This window comes from Lutjanus erythropterus, chromosome 20 (genome assembly GCF_056507025.1).
Source record: "Lutjanus erythropterus isolate fLutEry1 chromosome 20, fLutEry1.hap2, whole genome shotgun sequence".
NCBI classification, from domain to species: Eukaryota; Metazoa; Chordata; class Actinopteri; order Lutjaniformes; family Lutjanidae; genus Lutjanus; species Lutjanus erythropterus.
The window spans coordinates 25545235-25559480 of record NC_139336.1 but is presented as its reverse complement, the minus strand read 5'-3'; the positions used below and the strand labels follow the sequence as shown (position 1 = coordinate 25559480).

The window sequence follows — 14246 nt, the reverse complement described above, 5'->3', positions numbered from 1 at the left end:
ACTGCAGAGGGGTGTGCGTGCGTGTGTCTGCTTGTGTGTGTTGGGAGTATTAAATCAATACTTTTGTGACTGCTGATAGATAATTGATCTCATCAGTGGGCCTGTTCATGCACACTCACAATCCTCCAGGAAGGCAGAGAACACGTAGGCGTGGGCGGCGGAGCAGGAGAGGAAGTGGCAGCGGGTGGGGGGGTGTTGTAGTAAGTAGCAGGAGGGGGCAGTGTGGGGTGGGTGAAGAGAGGCAGGTGCAAAGTCAGAGAGAAGATATGAGTGACTAATGAGAAAATAGAGAGATGGAAAAAATTAGATAGGAGATAAATAGAAGCAGAGAAGAAAATGAGGGATACGGAAAAAACGAATAAAGAAAGACAAATTCACAGGCAGATTCACATTTTTTCAAAGTATCCAGAGGTCTTTTCTATTCACAAATTCAGATGCAATCCAATTATGAGATCTCTCTCAGTTTAAAAATGCCTTTAATCGTTGGCTAAACGTGGCCCCGGACCAGCGATTATCCAATCATTGCTTAGCAACCGTAACTAGGTATGGCAGCCTTGTCAAGCTCTGGATTCCTCTACTTACCTAAAAAATGTATTCAGAACCAAAAACCAAAATGAACAAGTGTAAGACATGGATTAAACTATTGTACGCATGTTTGTATGCTAATGCTGAGATGCAAATTTAGGCTGGCTAACTAGCTTTCTACCAATGGTGCTATTTCCAGGTTCTCCTTTTACAGCAAATCAGCTAATAAACATTAAAATGCCAGCTGGAGATGGAATTTACAAGCAAATTGGGAATTTTAGGATTAGCATTACCTAACACTAGCGATCCACAGGTGCTAGTTGTCATTTCAGCTGACAAAATCAACATTTGTCTGGTATAAATGAGAGCTAGGTTCTCATTTCAGAATAAATCAGATAGAAAGATGTCAAAGAGGGAGATTACTGAGTTCTACCATTGGCGTTAGTTAACACTGGCAAGCTACATCTGATATTTGTCATTTCAGTTGACAAAATGCATAGTTGTCAGGTAGAAGTGAGATCCAGGTTTTATATAAATGAGCTGGAAACATTACAATATGAGCGAGTTTTAAACCAAATCACTGAGTTTAGCATTAGCATTAACTAAAACTTGCGATCTATAGCTGCTAGTTGTCATTTCATCATTGTCATTCCAACAAAATCCAGTCATCAGGTAGAAATGAGAGCGAGTTTTATATAGACCTCTCATTTTAAAAATAATCAGCTAAAACTTTAAAATGTTAGCCAAAGATGTAGTTTGCAACCAAATCAACCACTATTAGAGTTAATCTAACACTAGTTAGATACAGCTGATTTTAGATGACAAAATCTAAAGTGATCAGTTAGAAATCCTGCTTTTATTTGGTGAATTTTGAGTGATAAGTGTTAAACTTCCTAGGCAGAGCAACAGTGACTAGGGAAGGCAGGGGTTCAGTTAGGACACAGTGAAGCCAGACACAATGAGAACAGGCCTTTATGTGTGTGTGTGTGTGTGTGTGTGTGTGTGTGTGTGTGTGTGTGTGTGTGTGTGTGTGTGTCTGGTTGTTTAAGGTTATACAGTAAAAGGGTGGAACATGAGTTCAACAGAGTTATCATTAAAGGTTGCACTGATAGAAAAGAGAATCTGAGCAGTGTATGGACATAAATGTCTCTGCGTGTCCCAAAGGTCAACCAATGACTCAGGCAGTCCACAGTAAAAATACTACAGCTGCTGCATTTAGAGAAGGAAGTGAAATGTGGAAATCACTGACTGCTGTAAACAAATACAACATGGAACCTGCATTTCACCACATTTTTTCTGCCTTTTACAAAATGATTCCCTGATCAAACTTGATTGGATCGCCAATGGATTATGACATGATACCTCCCTCCTTCTCAAACAACTTTGGTGATTAGTTGTGAAGTTTTATGATTTGTTCTGGTGGTGTTCTATATTTTTTCACTCTCAAGAAATCCCATGGACAGATCAAAACCGACAATGAACTGCTACTTACAAATACTGACTGTGTAGTCAAAGACTGTTTCATCTGTGCCACAGACATCTATTGTGTTTTTAACTTTCTTTTTGACAACAATAGACCTCTTTGGCACAGAAGAACAAGCTCTATCAGATCAGCTCTATCTTTGGATACACAGACTTGTCTTGTTAGTGGGATTGTTTCTCTTTTTTTTAAAATTCCTTTACAATAACAAAAATGGAATGGAATGGGTCTGCAGAATAGTGTCATTACACTGTCATAACCATGTCATGACATCTGTCACTAACACCCTAACATAAAAGAATCTTTATGACTGTTGTCATTAAGTAATATTCTGTCATTTTTGTTGTCTTTATTGCAAAGTTGACATTGTTTGAGATGTTATGATAACTTGACATTAACCAAGACAAAAATGTCTTTGACATTTTAACGTCTTCTGGATGCAGTCTGTTCTTAAAAAGTAAAATAACGAGACAGACTTTGGACAGTTTGACAGGGAATACAGTACCAAGGTGGTTTTCCTGCAGTGTTTGGTTTCTTGATTCCTACTTACACTAGACATGGCTGTGGACTCTGTCATTGTCAAGTCATCATAAGTCTGGTGATATTATCTTTGTCTTACTGTCAACAAATTCCACACAAACACCAAAACCAACAATGACATGACATAACAAAAACATTATTATCAAGTTGGCATAACAAAGACATCACAAACGACATCAACTCTGCATTAAAAATGACATAATTGACTGAATAACACTTAATAACAGTCATAAACATTCATAAAGACTCCCTCTAGTGAATGGAAGTTATAATGACAGCTTATGACAGTGTAATGACACTCTTATTCACACCCCTTCAGAGTGTCACCCTATTGTATGTTAGAAGACAAGTACTCAAGTACTTACAAAATAAGACCAAAACCAGCAATAAAACAACCTGACTATGAAGAATAGTGTATATCCATGTATTGCAGTCATGACAATGTAATGACAGTCTTATGCTCACCCCTACAATAGATGGAACAATGAGATAAAATATGACCACCTGTCATGCAGTGAAGGGTTCCTGCAATGCTAATAATGATGTATAATGCATGATGTTGCTGTAGACATGAAATAACAACCAGCTACCTGTGAAGGGGAAAATTAGAGGTGAAAATGTAAATCAAAGACAAACAACGTCTGTAACGTGGCTGTTTGCCATGTAGCCATTGACTGCACCTGATTAGCATTAAAGCTGCCTGAGGCTAGGACAAATCCAGCCACGCTAAAACAGCACTACATCAATATCTGCCCATTTATACTACAGCAACACTGCCTATGACTAATGTAATGACTAGGACTGAAGGCACTGGGCCACTCGCCCACCCACCCAGTCAGCCAGGAGTCATGCTGGTAGGGTGCAGCCGCTTTAAGGGCCCTCAAGAGTGGGCAGATGCTGCAGTGAAGCCTGGGATCACAGAGCACAGCAGCAGCAGAGTGCCATGCATCAGCTCCTTTAATAGACGATTAGTTATGTATCAGAGAAAATGGGAGGAGGAGGGACAGATGGAGAGACAAGAGCGGGAGACAGAGTGAGAGAGTTTAATCTTTGGATGTTTGGATAAGAACCAACTATGACATAGACGTCGAGGCATTTTAAATTACTTTCAAAGAGGTGTTTGATGCTCCAAACTGGCATTTTTTAGGTTCATAATGGTGTTTTCTTCTAGCTGGAGCTTAATTCGCTACTGGACAGACAGACGCCAAGATAGATAATGCATACTGATGAAGATGCATGCCTTTAAAAATCAATTACTTTAAAGGACGCAAATTCATTTTCAAGAATTTTACACGCATCACTGTATTTCTCATACCTTAGAAGAAGTTTGCAAGGGTAGATAACAGCACGGCTATGTCCAAAAGAGACAGGAAATGAGAAATAGGAGGAACTAAATCAAGAAATGCACAGTTTAGAGGAGCCACAAGCACCTCTGGTCTCCACCAGCCCAGATTTAAGTTGCAACAGGCCCCTGCAGCTTCATTAAAGTGTCAAACAGGCAATTGGGCTCCAACAGAAAAACTTAACTGCCTCTAAGTGTGGATACCAATAAAAGACAAGGCTCTCAGCAAATGCAGCCTCTCAGAAAACACTGTGATCATTAGCTTCACAGACAATAAACAAGATCAAGACATCTGTATGTCAGAGAAGCTAATTTCCTTTTTGGTAACTTTCCTCTGTTTCCTCTCTCCCCTCTGTCTGCCCGCACCGCTCTTGCTGGATGCCTGCTGCCTTCCTCACATAAAACAAGCGCTCCCACCTTCCACTCCTGTCTCTCCTCTTCCTTTCCTCAAAACAGACAGTGAAAGAACTGACGCTGCACCGTGTCACATCACCAAACTTTCATAACGTGCACAAAGTGTGGAACGAGTTTGGGTTTTAGAAGAAAGATGAGGACCACTACTGCAAATCATTTATGCAAAACAGGTCGGACAGAACCACGAGTCTGACCCACAGAGACGTCATGTCACTGGGAGAGCAGGTAACGCATAGCATTACTGTTCCTCCACACCCCACTTCCTCTACATGGTCAAATTAAACCAAAACTATCAGGATTTATTGTTGCAACTAATAGTACCCTATAAATATAGCATTAATAGAATCAAAATGTAAAGATTCACACATTGCATCGTATCATTTTTTCATTTCATTCATTAAAGGGCTGAATCGTATTGCATCGTATTGTTGGGTAAAATGTTTAAGATGTATTGTGTCATTCAACATGTATTGAAATACATATCAAATTGGTCTCAGTCAGTGTGATACACACTCCTAATAAACATACAAACAGATGCGGACACACCCAAACACACATAGTGAGCTGCACACACAGAGTGAGAATAAATTCAATGTGACAGTGCAGTCAAAAGCCTCTGAGGCAGTGACAGTAACACTGGTAGGCAGGTGAGAGTGGAGCCGTCTGCTCACCAGTCACTGTGCAAGACTGACAGCTAACCTCTCAACACACACACGTGCACACACATGCACACACACCACATTCTCACAGTAGTCTCAGTCACATTCATTGATGTAAACTGCAGCACAGAGCCGAGACAAATTCCCCCTACACATGAGATTGTGTCTGAAGAGTTTCATCCTCAATGCCTCCCACACTTTTTGTCTTCCTGTGTGGTGTAACGTACTGCACAGCTTCGGAGAGAGTCAGCGCCCACCTCTCGCCTATCCGTCATTGCCTTCATCTCTGAGCCTCAGATAAAGACGAATCAATTCACTGGAAAAATCCTGCCGCGCTCTCCGTGCAGTTGTGTCAGGATGAAACGGGTTTAATTGTTGACAGCTTCAGCTTTAGTGCACAACACACAATTAAGCTTTTGGAAGTGGACCGCGGAGTTGTCAGTGAATGACAAGTGACAAAACAGGGTGGGAGCTGCTTTTGTGTCCCGAGGTGGCAAAAGTACACACATTCTGTACTCAAGTCGAAGTACAGATACCTGTCTAAAAAAGACTCTGGTAAAAAGCAGAAGTATTGATTCAACTTCTCTACTCAAGTAAAAGTGTAAAAATACAGGCTCTGAGATGTACTCAAAATATAAAAGTAAAAAGTCACTGTCTGAAAAACATTTCTACCTGCTGTTTCTGTGCAAAGCTAACTGAACCTCACTTCATCTCCATGGTCAAGTCTCCCTCTGTCTTATCTGTCTTGTTATGTCTTTACATAATTTTATTTGTCTTGTTATGCCTGTTGCGTCATTTATCTCGTTTTTGACTCCATGGTTTTTGTCTCGTTATGTCTCTCCTGTAATTTTCGACTTGTTACATAATTCTCACTGTGTTGCATCTTTTGAATATTTTTTTTCTTTTCACATCTTGTCAGGTCCTTTTCATATTGTTAAATCTTTCACGTTGTTTTCGTCTTGTTATATCATTTCTGTTTTGCTTCATCTTTTATGTAATTTTTATCTTTCATGTTTTCTGTAATTTTCACCATATTAAGTCTTATACATCATTTTGTCTTATTATATCTTGTTAAGTCTTATTTGTACCATAAGGTCTTGTTACGTCACTTTTGTCTTGTTACATCAATTTCTCCCTGATAAGTCTTTTACATAATTTTTTGTCTTGTTATATCTTATTACTCCTTTTACATCATTGTTACATTGTTACGTCATTGCAGCTTTTACATAATTTTTGTCTTGTCATGTTGTTTTGTTCTTGGTATGGCTTTTTACATCATCTTCATCTTGTGACATCTTTTTGCATTGGCAATGCAAAAATAATCAGTTTCCCTCAAATACATTAAAGAGCCTGTTTTAAAAATATAATGAGTAGATATTTGTGCTAAAATGTAGAGAGTAAAAGTAAAATGCTGTCAGAAAGAGAAATACTCAAGGAATGTACAGATATGTGAAAAATCCACTCAAGTACAGTAATGAAGTATTTGTACTTGGTCACATCCCGTCTGTTTGTATTGTTGTCCCTATCTATAAATGAAGATGCTATCATGGAGTATTTGTTTGCTCATTTGTGTGGATGAGTGTTTGTTCTGGCACAGAGGTTAATAGCAACCTCACGTGTTGACTAGAGCGACTTGGGCATGTAATATAGACTGATGGCTGGTGTGTGTGTGTGTGTGCGTGTATAGCTGCAGCAGGGTATTGATTTTCTTTATTCCTTGGTGAATTCGACTTCCTTACTTTTTTCCTTGCAACAACAGGGCCCTCAGGCACTTGAAAAGGCAACCACACACACAAAACACTGATCCTCCAGACTCTCACCTTTATTGAGGCAAACTTAGCCACAAAATCCCATGATTCAATATGTTCCAGTCTAGTGAATCGGTGAGTACATGAATATTCCACTACACTGTGAACTCCTGATGAGTTCAGAAGGAATGTAGGTAAAAATGTACCTCCATGTGACAGGATTAGGATGTATTTTAGCCATGCTAGTGTTGTGGCTCTACGACTGGGAATATCATTCGACCAGTTGGTCCACCACTTTGGTCCAGGCTGAAATGCCCTGACAATTACTGGATGAACTGCTATGAAATTTTTGCACAGATGCTCATGCTTCTCATAGAATGAACTCTAATGAATTTGAGGATCCCCTGACTGTTCTTACAGTGCCACCATGAGGTTCACGCTTGTGGTTTTTAATTAAATATCTTGACAACTATTCGACTGAATGACCCGTCCTCAGTCCTGCCCTTTTTGCTCTGTGCTCCAATAGCAGTTGAGCAAGCTTGGTACCCAGTGGAACCTGGTCTTGTTTAGAAGGGAACCCTTGATTTGCAAAACTCTTGCAAAATTTGCACCCATTGTTGCTTCTAAATTCAAATTAACTGTGTTTTATAATGAGACAATGCTATGGTTCAGACCTGGGTAGGTTTAGGGACATGAAACACTTTGTTAGGGTGAGGGAAATATCATGGTGTGCTAAGCTATGGTGGTGAACACGGAGAAAATTAATACCTGCTAAACATTAACCAGCATTATCACTGTGAACTGAATCCTGACATTAGCATTTAGCTAACATGCTGCTGTCCCTAAATACATCATCACATAGATGCTAGCATGGTTGTAGACTGTTAGTTTTGTTGTTGGAGGGACTAAGTTGTTCTGCTTTAGCACTTTTATCACAACTCTGAAGATGTGATGCTCATGAGTCACACATACAAAAGGACAGATTTACTGAAAGCAGTCTAATACTGATGTCAAAAGTGTCCCTGACCCGTACAGCTTCAAGTTTCCTTATCAAATGCACTTAGAACAGAGTTCCTGCTTCAAACTCCCCATGAGTAGGCCGAAATGTAACTGGATCATATACAGATCTATAATGACAGTTTCTGTCTGTCTGTGTGAACTAGAGTGAATCATCACTACAACGGTGTCTGTAGAGGTACCTGCTCTTATTGGAAACCGCTCCCGCCACTTCAATGATGCCAAAAATAAAACAAACACACAGGATGAGTCATGGCTCTGCTTATGCTGGCCTCTCTTATTAGGGAGATCCTGCTTCGAATCAGTATCTCTCACTTGTGTTGAGACTTCTGAAAACATGTTCTTCAAAGCGCTGGAGGACACAATACAAGCTCATGTCGAGAAGAGATAGGACACAAACGGTGAAGGGATTTGTAGTCGGAATAATGAGATGTACACTGAGGTCACTGTAACTTTACTTTATAGGTACAGCAATAACAAGAGTCATTTTTCAACCCTGTTAACTTTATCAAAATACTTATTTTTTTAATAGAAGGTGTTATAAAATACTTCTTACAGTGTTACAATGTATCATGTATTCTCTATTAAGAATGTGGAGACAAAATAATAGAACATTTAGTGCTTTTAAGACCCTTCTATGACACAAATATAAAAGAAATGAGACTTTTGTGGACAAATCATGTGGGAACATGTTGCACAGTCAACAGGTTGCACAAGTACAGAAACTGCAGGATTTGTAATGTAACATCATACATTACAACATACATTACAGTGTGACTTTACCTAGTGACATTCGCTTATTTTAGGAGGAAATGCAAAAGCAAATGGTTGGTGTAATAAATTAATTAATTCAATAAATAATAGATTAAAATGGAACTGAACGGTTAAACAAATTCTAAAAAGAGAGAAGAAATCAATGAATGAATGAATGAAAAAAAAAAAACAGTTTTCAGTGTCTATTCTTAGGGGAGCTAAATTGAGTTATTTGGGCTAATGAATATTTACAGTCCTGGATATGGCACTAGTTCTATGATTCATCTGGATGGCTAAAGGGAGTTGATTTAAACCAAAATAGACCTTTTCCCATTTCTCTCTAAAGGAAAGTTTATTAGGTTCAGGAGAAGGATAATGAGCTCTGCTATCATTCTTAAGAAATCCCGAAAAAATAAAATAAAATAAAAAGTCTTATTAATTCAAATTAAAGACAATTACGTTTTTAAGAGCTCTTGTAAATTTTAAGCCTTTTGATGAACTGCAGACATCTTGTATACTATAACCTGACCAACACTCAACTGACATGCTCATTTAAAAAAGGCAGCCTACGTGCACTCAATGATTAAACTATCAATGGCACTATAACATCATTTATATTGAAGTCCTGATTTATGCCCACACACATCTTTAAATAATACTACCCTTTTTCCACTTAGATGCTAATCACATTTAATTGATTTTGCATGTGTAGTCTGCACAATAACAAAGTCTAACCTAATCTAATCTAATCTAATTTAATCCCATTTCTGAGGCTGACACTAACAATATCGGCCAATAGCAACTTTTAAACATAAACACAGAACATAAAGCTTGTATACGATTTTTTTTCTTGAAGAATTGTGACAAAGATACTTCAAACTCAAACTACAAACTCGTGAATTTAATCGAAATGTCCGGTGCTAATACCTTGATGACTTTACATTGTACAGACACACAGACCATGAGAACACACACAGATTCAGTACTGTTAACACACAGGGCTGTTTGTTGGCTAAAAGGCATCAAGACCTGAATTTCCACTGCCTCTTTCCCAACCTTTGCACAAGCCTCCCCTGGAGACATGCAGCCTTAAACAGTGTGAGCGCCGGAGTCGACAGAAACACTTTCCCTTGTATGTTCACACAAGCAATTATATTTCCTCTCCAACAGAAAAACAAAAGACTTAATTTCACTGCAGAGTCAAGGACCAAAGATAATTGCTAAAATGTAAGCTCGGCATCATGTGCTTATCCTCCCTGAGGTTATTTCTGAGGATCAACCTGGGTTTATCAAGCCCTGCCATTAATTTTCCATTATCCACTTACTCTTCTATCAAACATACCACACAGCCTCTTATCCTGCAGGAATTCTTGTGTCTTTAAAACAGACTCATACTGGAAAGGATTAGTTTTTAAGGTTTGTGTGTTTTGTTTTGGTAATACACTTGCTAATTACAACAAGACTGAGATGTTAGTAGTCATTCCTTGGCAGTTCTTGGCTTAAAGACTAATACCAAGGAGGATATACTGGCGCCAGTTAACATAAACCACTCATTAAGACCAAATAAAAGAAGTTAGCTAGTTAGCTACCTTAGTTTAGTATAAAGACTGGAAGCAGTGGGCTAACTGGAAGGAGCTAACCTGGCTTTATTTTAGTTGGTTACCAGGCAACCAATGGCAAAATGATTAGGCTAATCAACAGGCTTGGATAGTAATGGATTACATGTAATAGAATTACATAATTAGAATACAAAAAAGGTAACTATATTCCATTACAGTTACAGTCACCAAAATGGGGAATTAATAGCAGGATTACAATTTTAATGATAGTTGTAATAGTTGTAATTACAACAATAGTTGTAATGTGTGTGTGATAGTTGCCAATTTGTTATTTCTTGAAAAAAAAAAAAAAAAAAAAAGCTTTTATTAGGTGGAAATTTAACATTATTTTGTCTCAAAATGTAATTTAAAGAAAGATTTACAGGTAAGACAAGCCACTAATGTTAGCTACACAAACCAATTGCTAACGTTACCTATACAGAACAACTGTTAACATTACCTACACAGAACAACCACTAACGTTAGCTACACAGACTAAGCTGCACAGAACAACCACTCATGTTAGCTACACAGACCAATTGCTAATGTTACCTACACAGATCAACAGCCAACTCAAGCTACACAGACCAACCGCTAACGTTAGCTACGCAGACCAACTGCTAATGTTACCTACACAGAACAATTGTTAACATTAGCTGCACAGAACAACCACTAATGTTAGCTACACAGACCAATCGCTAATGATATCTACACAGACCAATCGCTAATGATATCTACGCAGAACAATCGCTAATGTTGCCTACAAAGAACAACTGCTGACATTAGCTACACAGAACCACTAATGTTCAAGATAATCAAAAAGTAATGCAAAGCAATCAAGTAATCTGACCTTAATGTTGTGATACTTGAATTAGGTTACTGACTGCTTTTTTAAACAGGTAATCAGTGATCGTATCAGAATACATTTTTAAGTTAACCCTCCCAATCCTGCTAATCAATTATCTAAAATGTTGACGATTGATTCAACACTTGACAACTAAATGAGTAATCACTGCAGCTCTTGTAAAGTTTACATCTGTTTGCAATCTTTTCATCCATTACACTAATCTACCAAGACATATTGTCTTAATATCTAATTTTAATCCATCATGATGGATCACAGAGGAGCCTTCAGCTTCTTGTATGAAGCTCATACAGCAAAAACTAAGGGCAGCAGTCGTGACGCAGATGAGAGGACACCACTGACCATTCGCTGTCTCAAACCGCTGTGTGATAGGGACAGTTTGAACACTGAGGCTATCAGTGACCTCATACTGGCTCACACTCACCATAGTGTTTGGATCCTGCTCTCTCTTTTTCTCACACACACACACACACACACACACACAGCAGCAGCATTGTGCGTAGTGTCAGTCTGCTGGAGCTGATAGGCAGCATGTGGTTTCTCTTCAGCACTAATCAGTTGCACACGTGGTGCTCGGCGCTCGTGGACAAACCCACAATATGTCTCTGGTAGGAAGTACGATCGCAGTGTGAAACTCTAGGACTTCCTGCTCCTCTGAGCTATCGGGATTGTACACACACACTCCCCCAAAGCAACAATGACTCAACAGCTTAGTAATCAACCACAAAGAGACACACACACAGCACTGCAGCGTCAAAACAAAACAAATGAACTTTTCACGCTGAGTGGAGTACCCACTGTGATCCATGCTGGCAAAAAAAAAAAGCACAGTGCTGGACCACACCCAGTACGTCATGACTCATCAGTCCCCCTCTGCTGTCCATCCATGCCAAGAGAGAAGAAGAGGGGGAGGCAGGAGCAGAGAGACAGAAAGGGAGGGAGACGGATCATCAAGGAGGATGAGGAGAAAGAGGATGAGGAGAGCAACAATGGGACTCACCAGCTCAACCGAACCATAGTGTTTCCTGCTGAAGTCTCCACGCCTGCAGCCCAAGTCCTCCGAGGCAGAGCTGCAACAGAAATGCATGGTCAGACACATGGCCTCCTGTCTGTCCTCCATCACACAGCTCAGATGCACATACATACACAAGTGGCAGTTGCAACATCTGCTTTTCTCCAGTCTTTTTCTTTCTTTTTTTTTTTTTTTTTAAATCTCACTTAGTCTTCTTGTTCATGCCCTACGTTCTGTCTTTCCCTTTTCCCTTTCTTTCCCTTCCTCCTGTCTGGAGTCTGTGTCGGTGTGGCGGGGCTGCTGGTGGTGGCATGGTGACTGGCTGGGAGCAGCGACCAGCCCAGTTCTGATTGAGACACGGGTCCTGATTGAATTAAGCCACAGTGATAGATGGAGACCGGCTGGGAGAGCTGACTGCTGGTCAAATACTCAGATGCACACGCAGAGTGGATACAGTCGCATAGAAAGACACACACACACACCAGATACAAGTATGAAAAAATAGCTTCAACAGTTACAAACGTCTCTCAAAATGAAAAGCAGCTTGATTTAGAAGTTCATGACGCCCTACAGGCTACTCAAACTGAAACATACTGTAGTGTCACACATGAGGAACACAGATAATATGAATTATTTTTGTCTGTCTTTCAATAACAATGACAATTATGGACTTCCCCACTGCGCCTGGTAAAGAAATACACACACTGTACAGATTAAACAAACAAGATATAGAGTATTGATAAGCTTGCCACTGGACGCCTGCTTCAAGTGACATACGCCATATCCGCTGTATGTGTCTTCAAAGTCCCACATCTCTATGTAAAACAACAGCAACCTCTGAGCTAGAAACCTCAATGCTGAAAATGGCAACTTAGCACCTGGGTTGCTAGCAGCTGCTACCTATTCTTTTGTGCCAGGAACAAAATTTAGATGAAAAGGCACTGAGCTGTAAACGTATGCTATGACGCACATATTAGTTGACAAAAAATATTAAAACTTGATCTACAGGACACACATTTTTAGAATTACTTTAGGCCTACAACATTCATAAAGGAAAATCAAAATGTTTTAAAAAAATATGTCATATAATTTTTTTTGTCAAAGCCACAGGGAGCCACTGGAAAGGGGCAAAAGAGTTGCATGCATCTCTGGAGCCTTGGGTTGCAGACCCCTGTTCTATGTATGTATGTCTAGGTTAATTACTTTCCCATGATCCTTAACTGTTCTTTATGTGTAGTCCAATTCAGCAAATGTTAGCACGCTAATGCGTTAAGTTAAGATGGTGAATAACGGAAACATCATACCTGCTAAATATCAACATATTAACCTCACTATATGCAAAATCTGTTTTTCCCCAGGATGGTTAAGTCATGTCCTGCCTTACTCTGGTTGATTGGCAAGTGCTCATTGTCTTTGCTGGTTGGGTAGGTTCTGGGTAGGTTTAGGCATGAGGTTTGATTGGCGTAGGGTTACAGTAAGAACTCAGGGATAAGCCGATTAGTAGCAGAGTAAAGCGAGTCATGACTTCACGATCCTGGGAAGAACAAAGGGTCACTTCCTGTACACATGTTAGTATACTGACATTCGCAGTTAGCTTCAGCACTGCTGCCTAACCTCACTGCTAGCTTGGCTCAAGAATCTGGAACCCGTCCAAAGAAGTTGAAGCATTAAATTCAAGTTTGTTGTTGTTTCAGCCATTGTTGCAATACTTTCTATTGATTATGGGCACAGCAATCAGACACACAACCTCTTCACACACCAAGAGACAAACAGAGCTACTTTGACAGACTCGGAGCACAAGGCTAATTTTTTAGCATGCATGCAAGCATCAAAACCATTGACATGTGACATGTGTAAAGATGGATGACATGACAGCACCCCAAAAGTGAAGCCAAAACATCTTGATTGCCCCCCGGTGGCTACTGTAAACCCCGCCCCCCTCCATGTTAGCAGATAGGACATGGACCATTGACGCTACAAACAGGGGGTTTCCATGTCATGACTGACAGATGAACCCTTTCTGCAGTTGAGTTGGCCAGATGTGTGGGCAGAACCTCAAAACAGTGGCTCCAAACCTGATCATTATTGAACAGACTCTGGCTCCTTTTGAACAGCTGAGAGAGTGGAGAGTTTGTCCCATAAATGCCACATACTTCTACTGTAAGCTCTACTCCACTGCCCAAAGCTCGGTTTTATGGCTCCATGAATCTATATATTAGGCCAGAGATAAACTCTGTGTGCACACATGGTGGGGGATATTTTGTATACCTTGTGTTTGCATATATGTACGACT

General features: G+C 39.8%; 1 protein-coding gene across 1 annotated transcript in view; it reads right to left on the bottom strand.

The window, feature by feature from the left end:
* Positions 1-14246, bottom strand: part of garnl3 (GTPase activating Rap/RanGAP domain like 3) — a 95973-nt gene that overhangs the window by 50982 nt on the left and 30745 nt on the right. The window contains exon 2 of the mRNA XM_084745309.1: positions 11942-12011. Within this exon, the coding sequence (XP_084601435.1) occupies positions 11942-12011 (70 nt within the window). The remainder of the gene's footprint in view (positions 1-11941; positions 12012-14246) is intronic.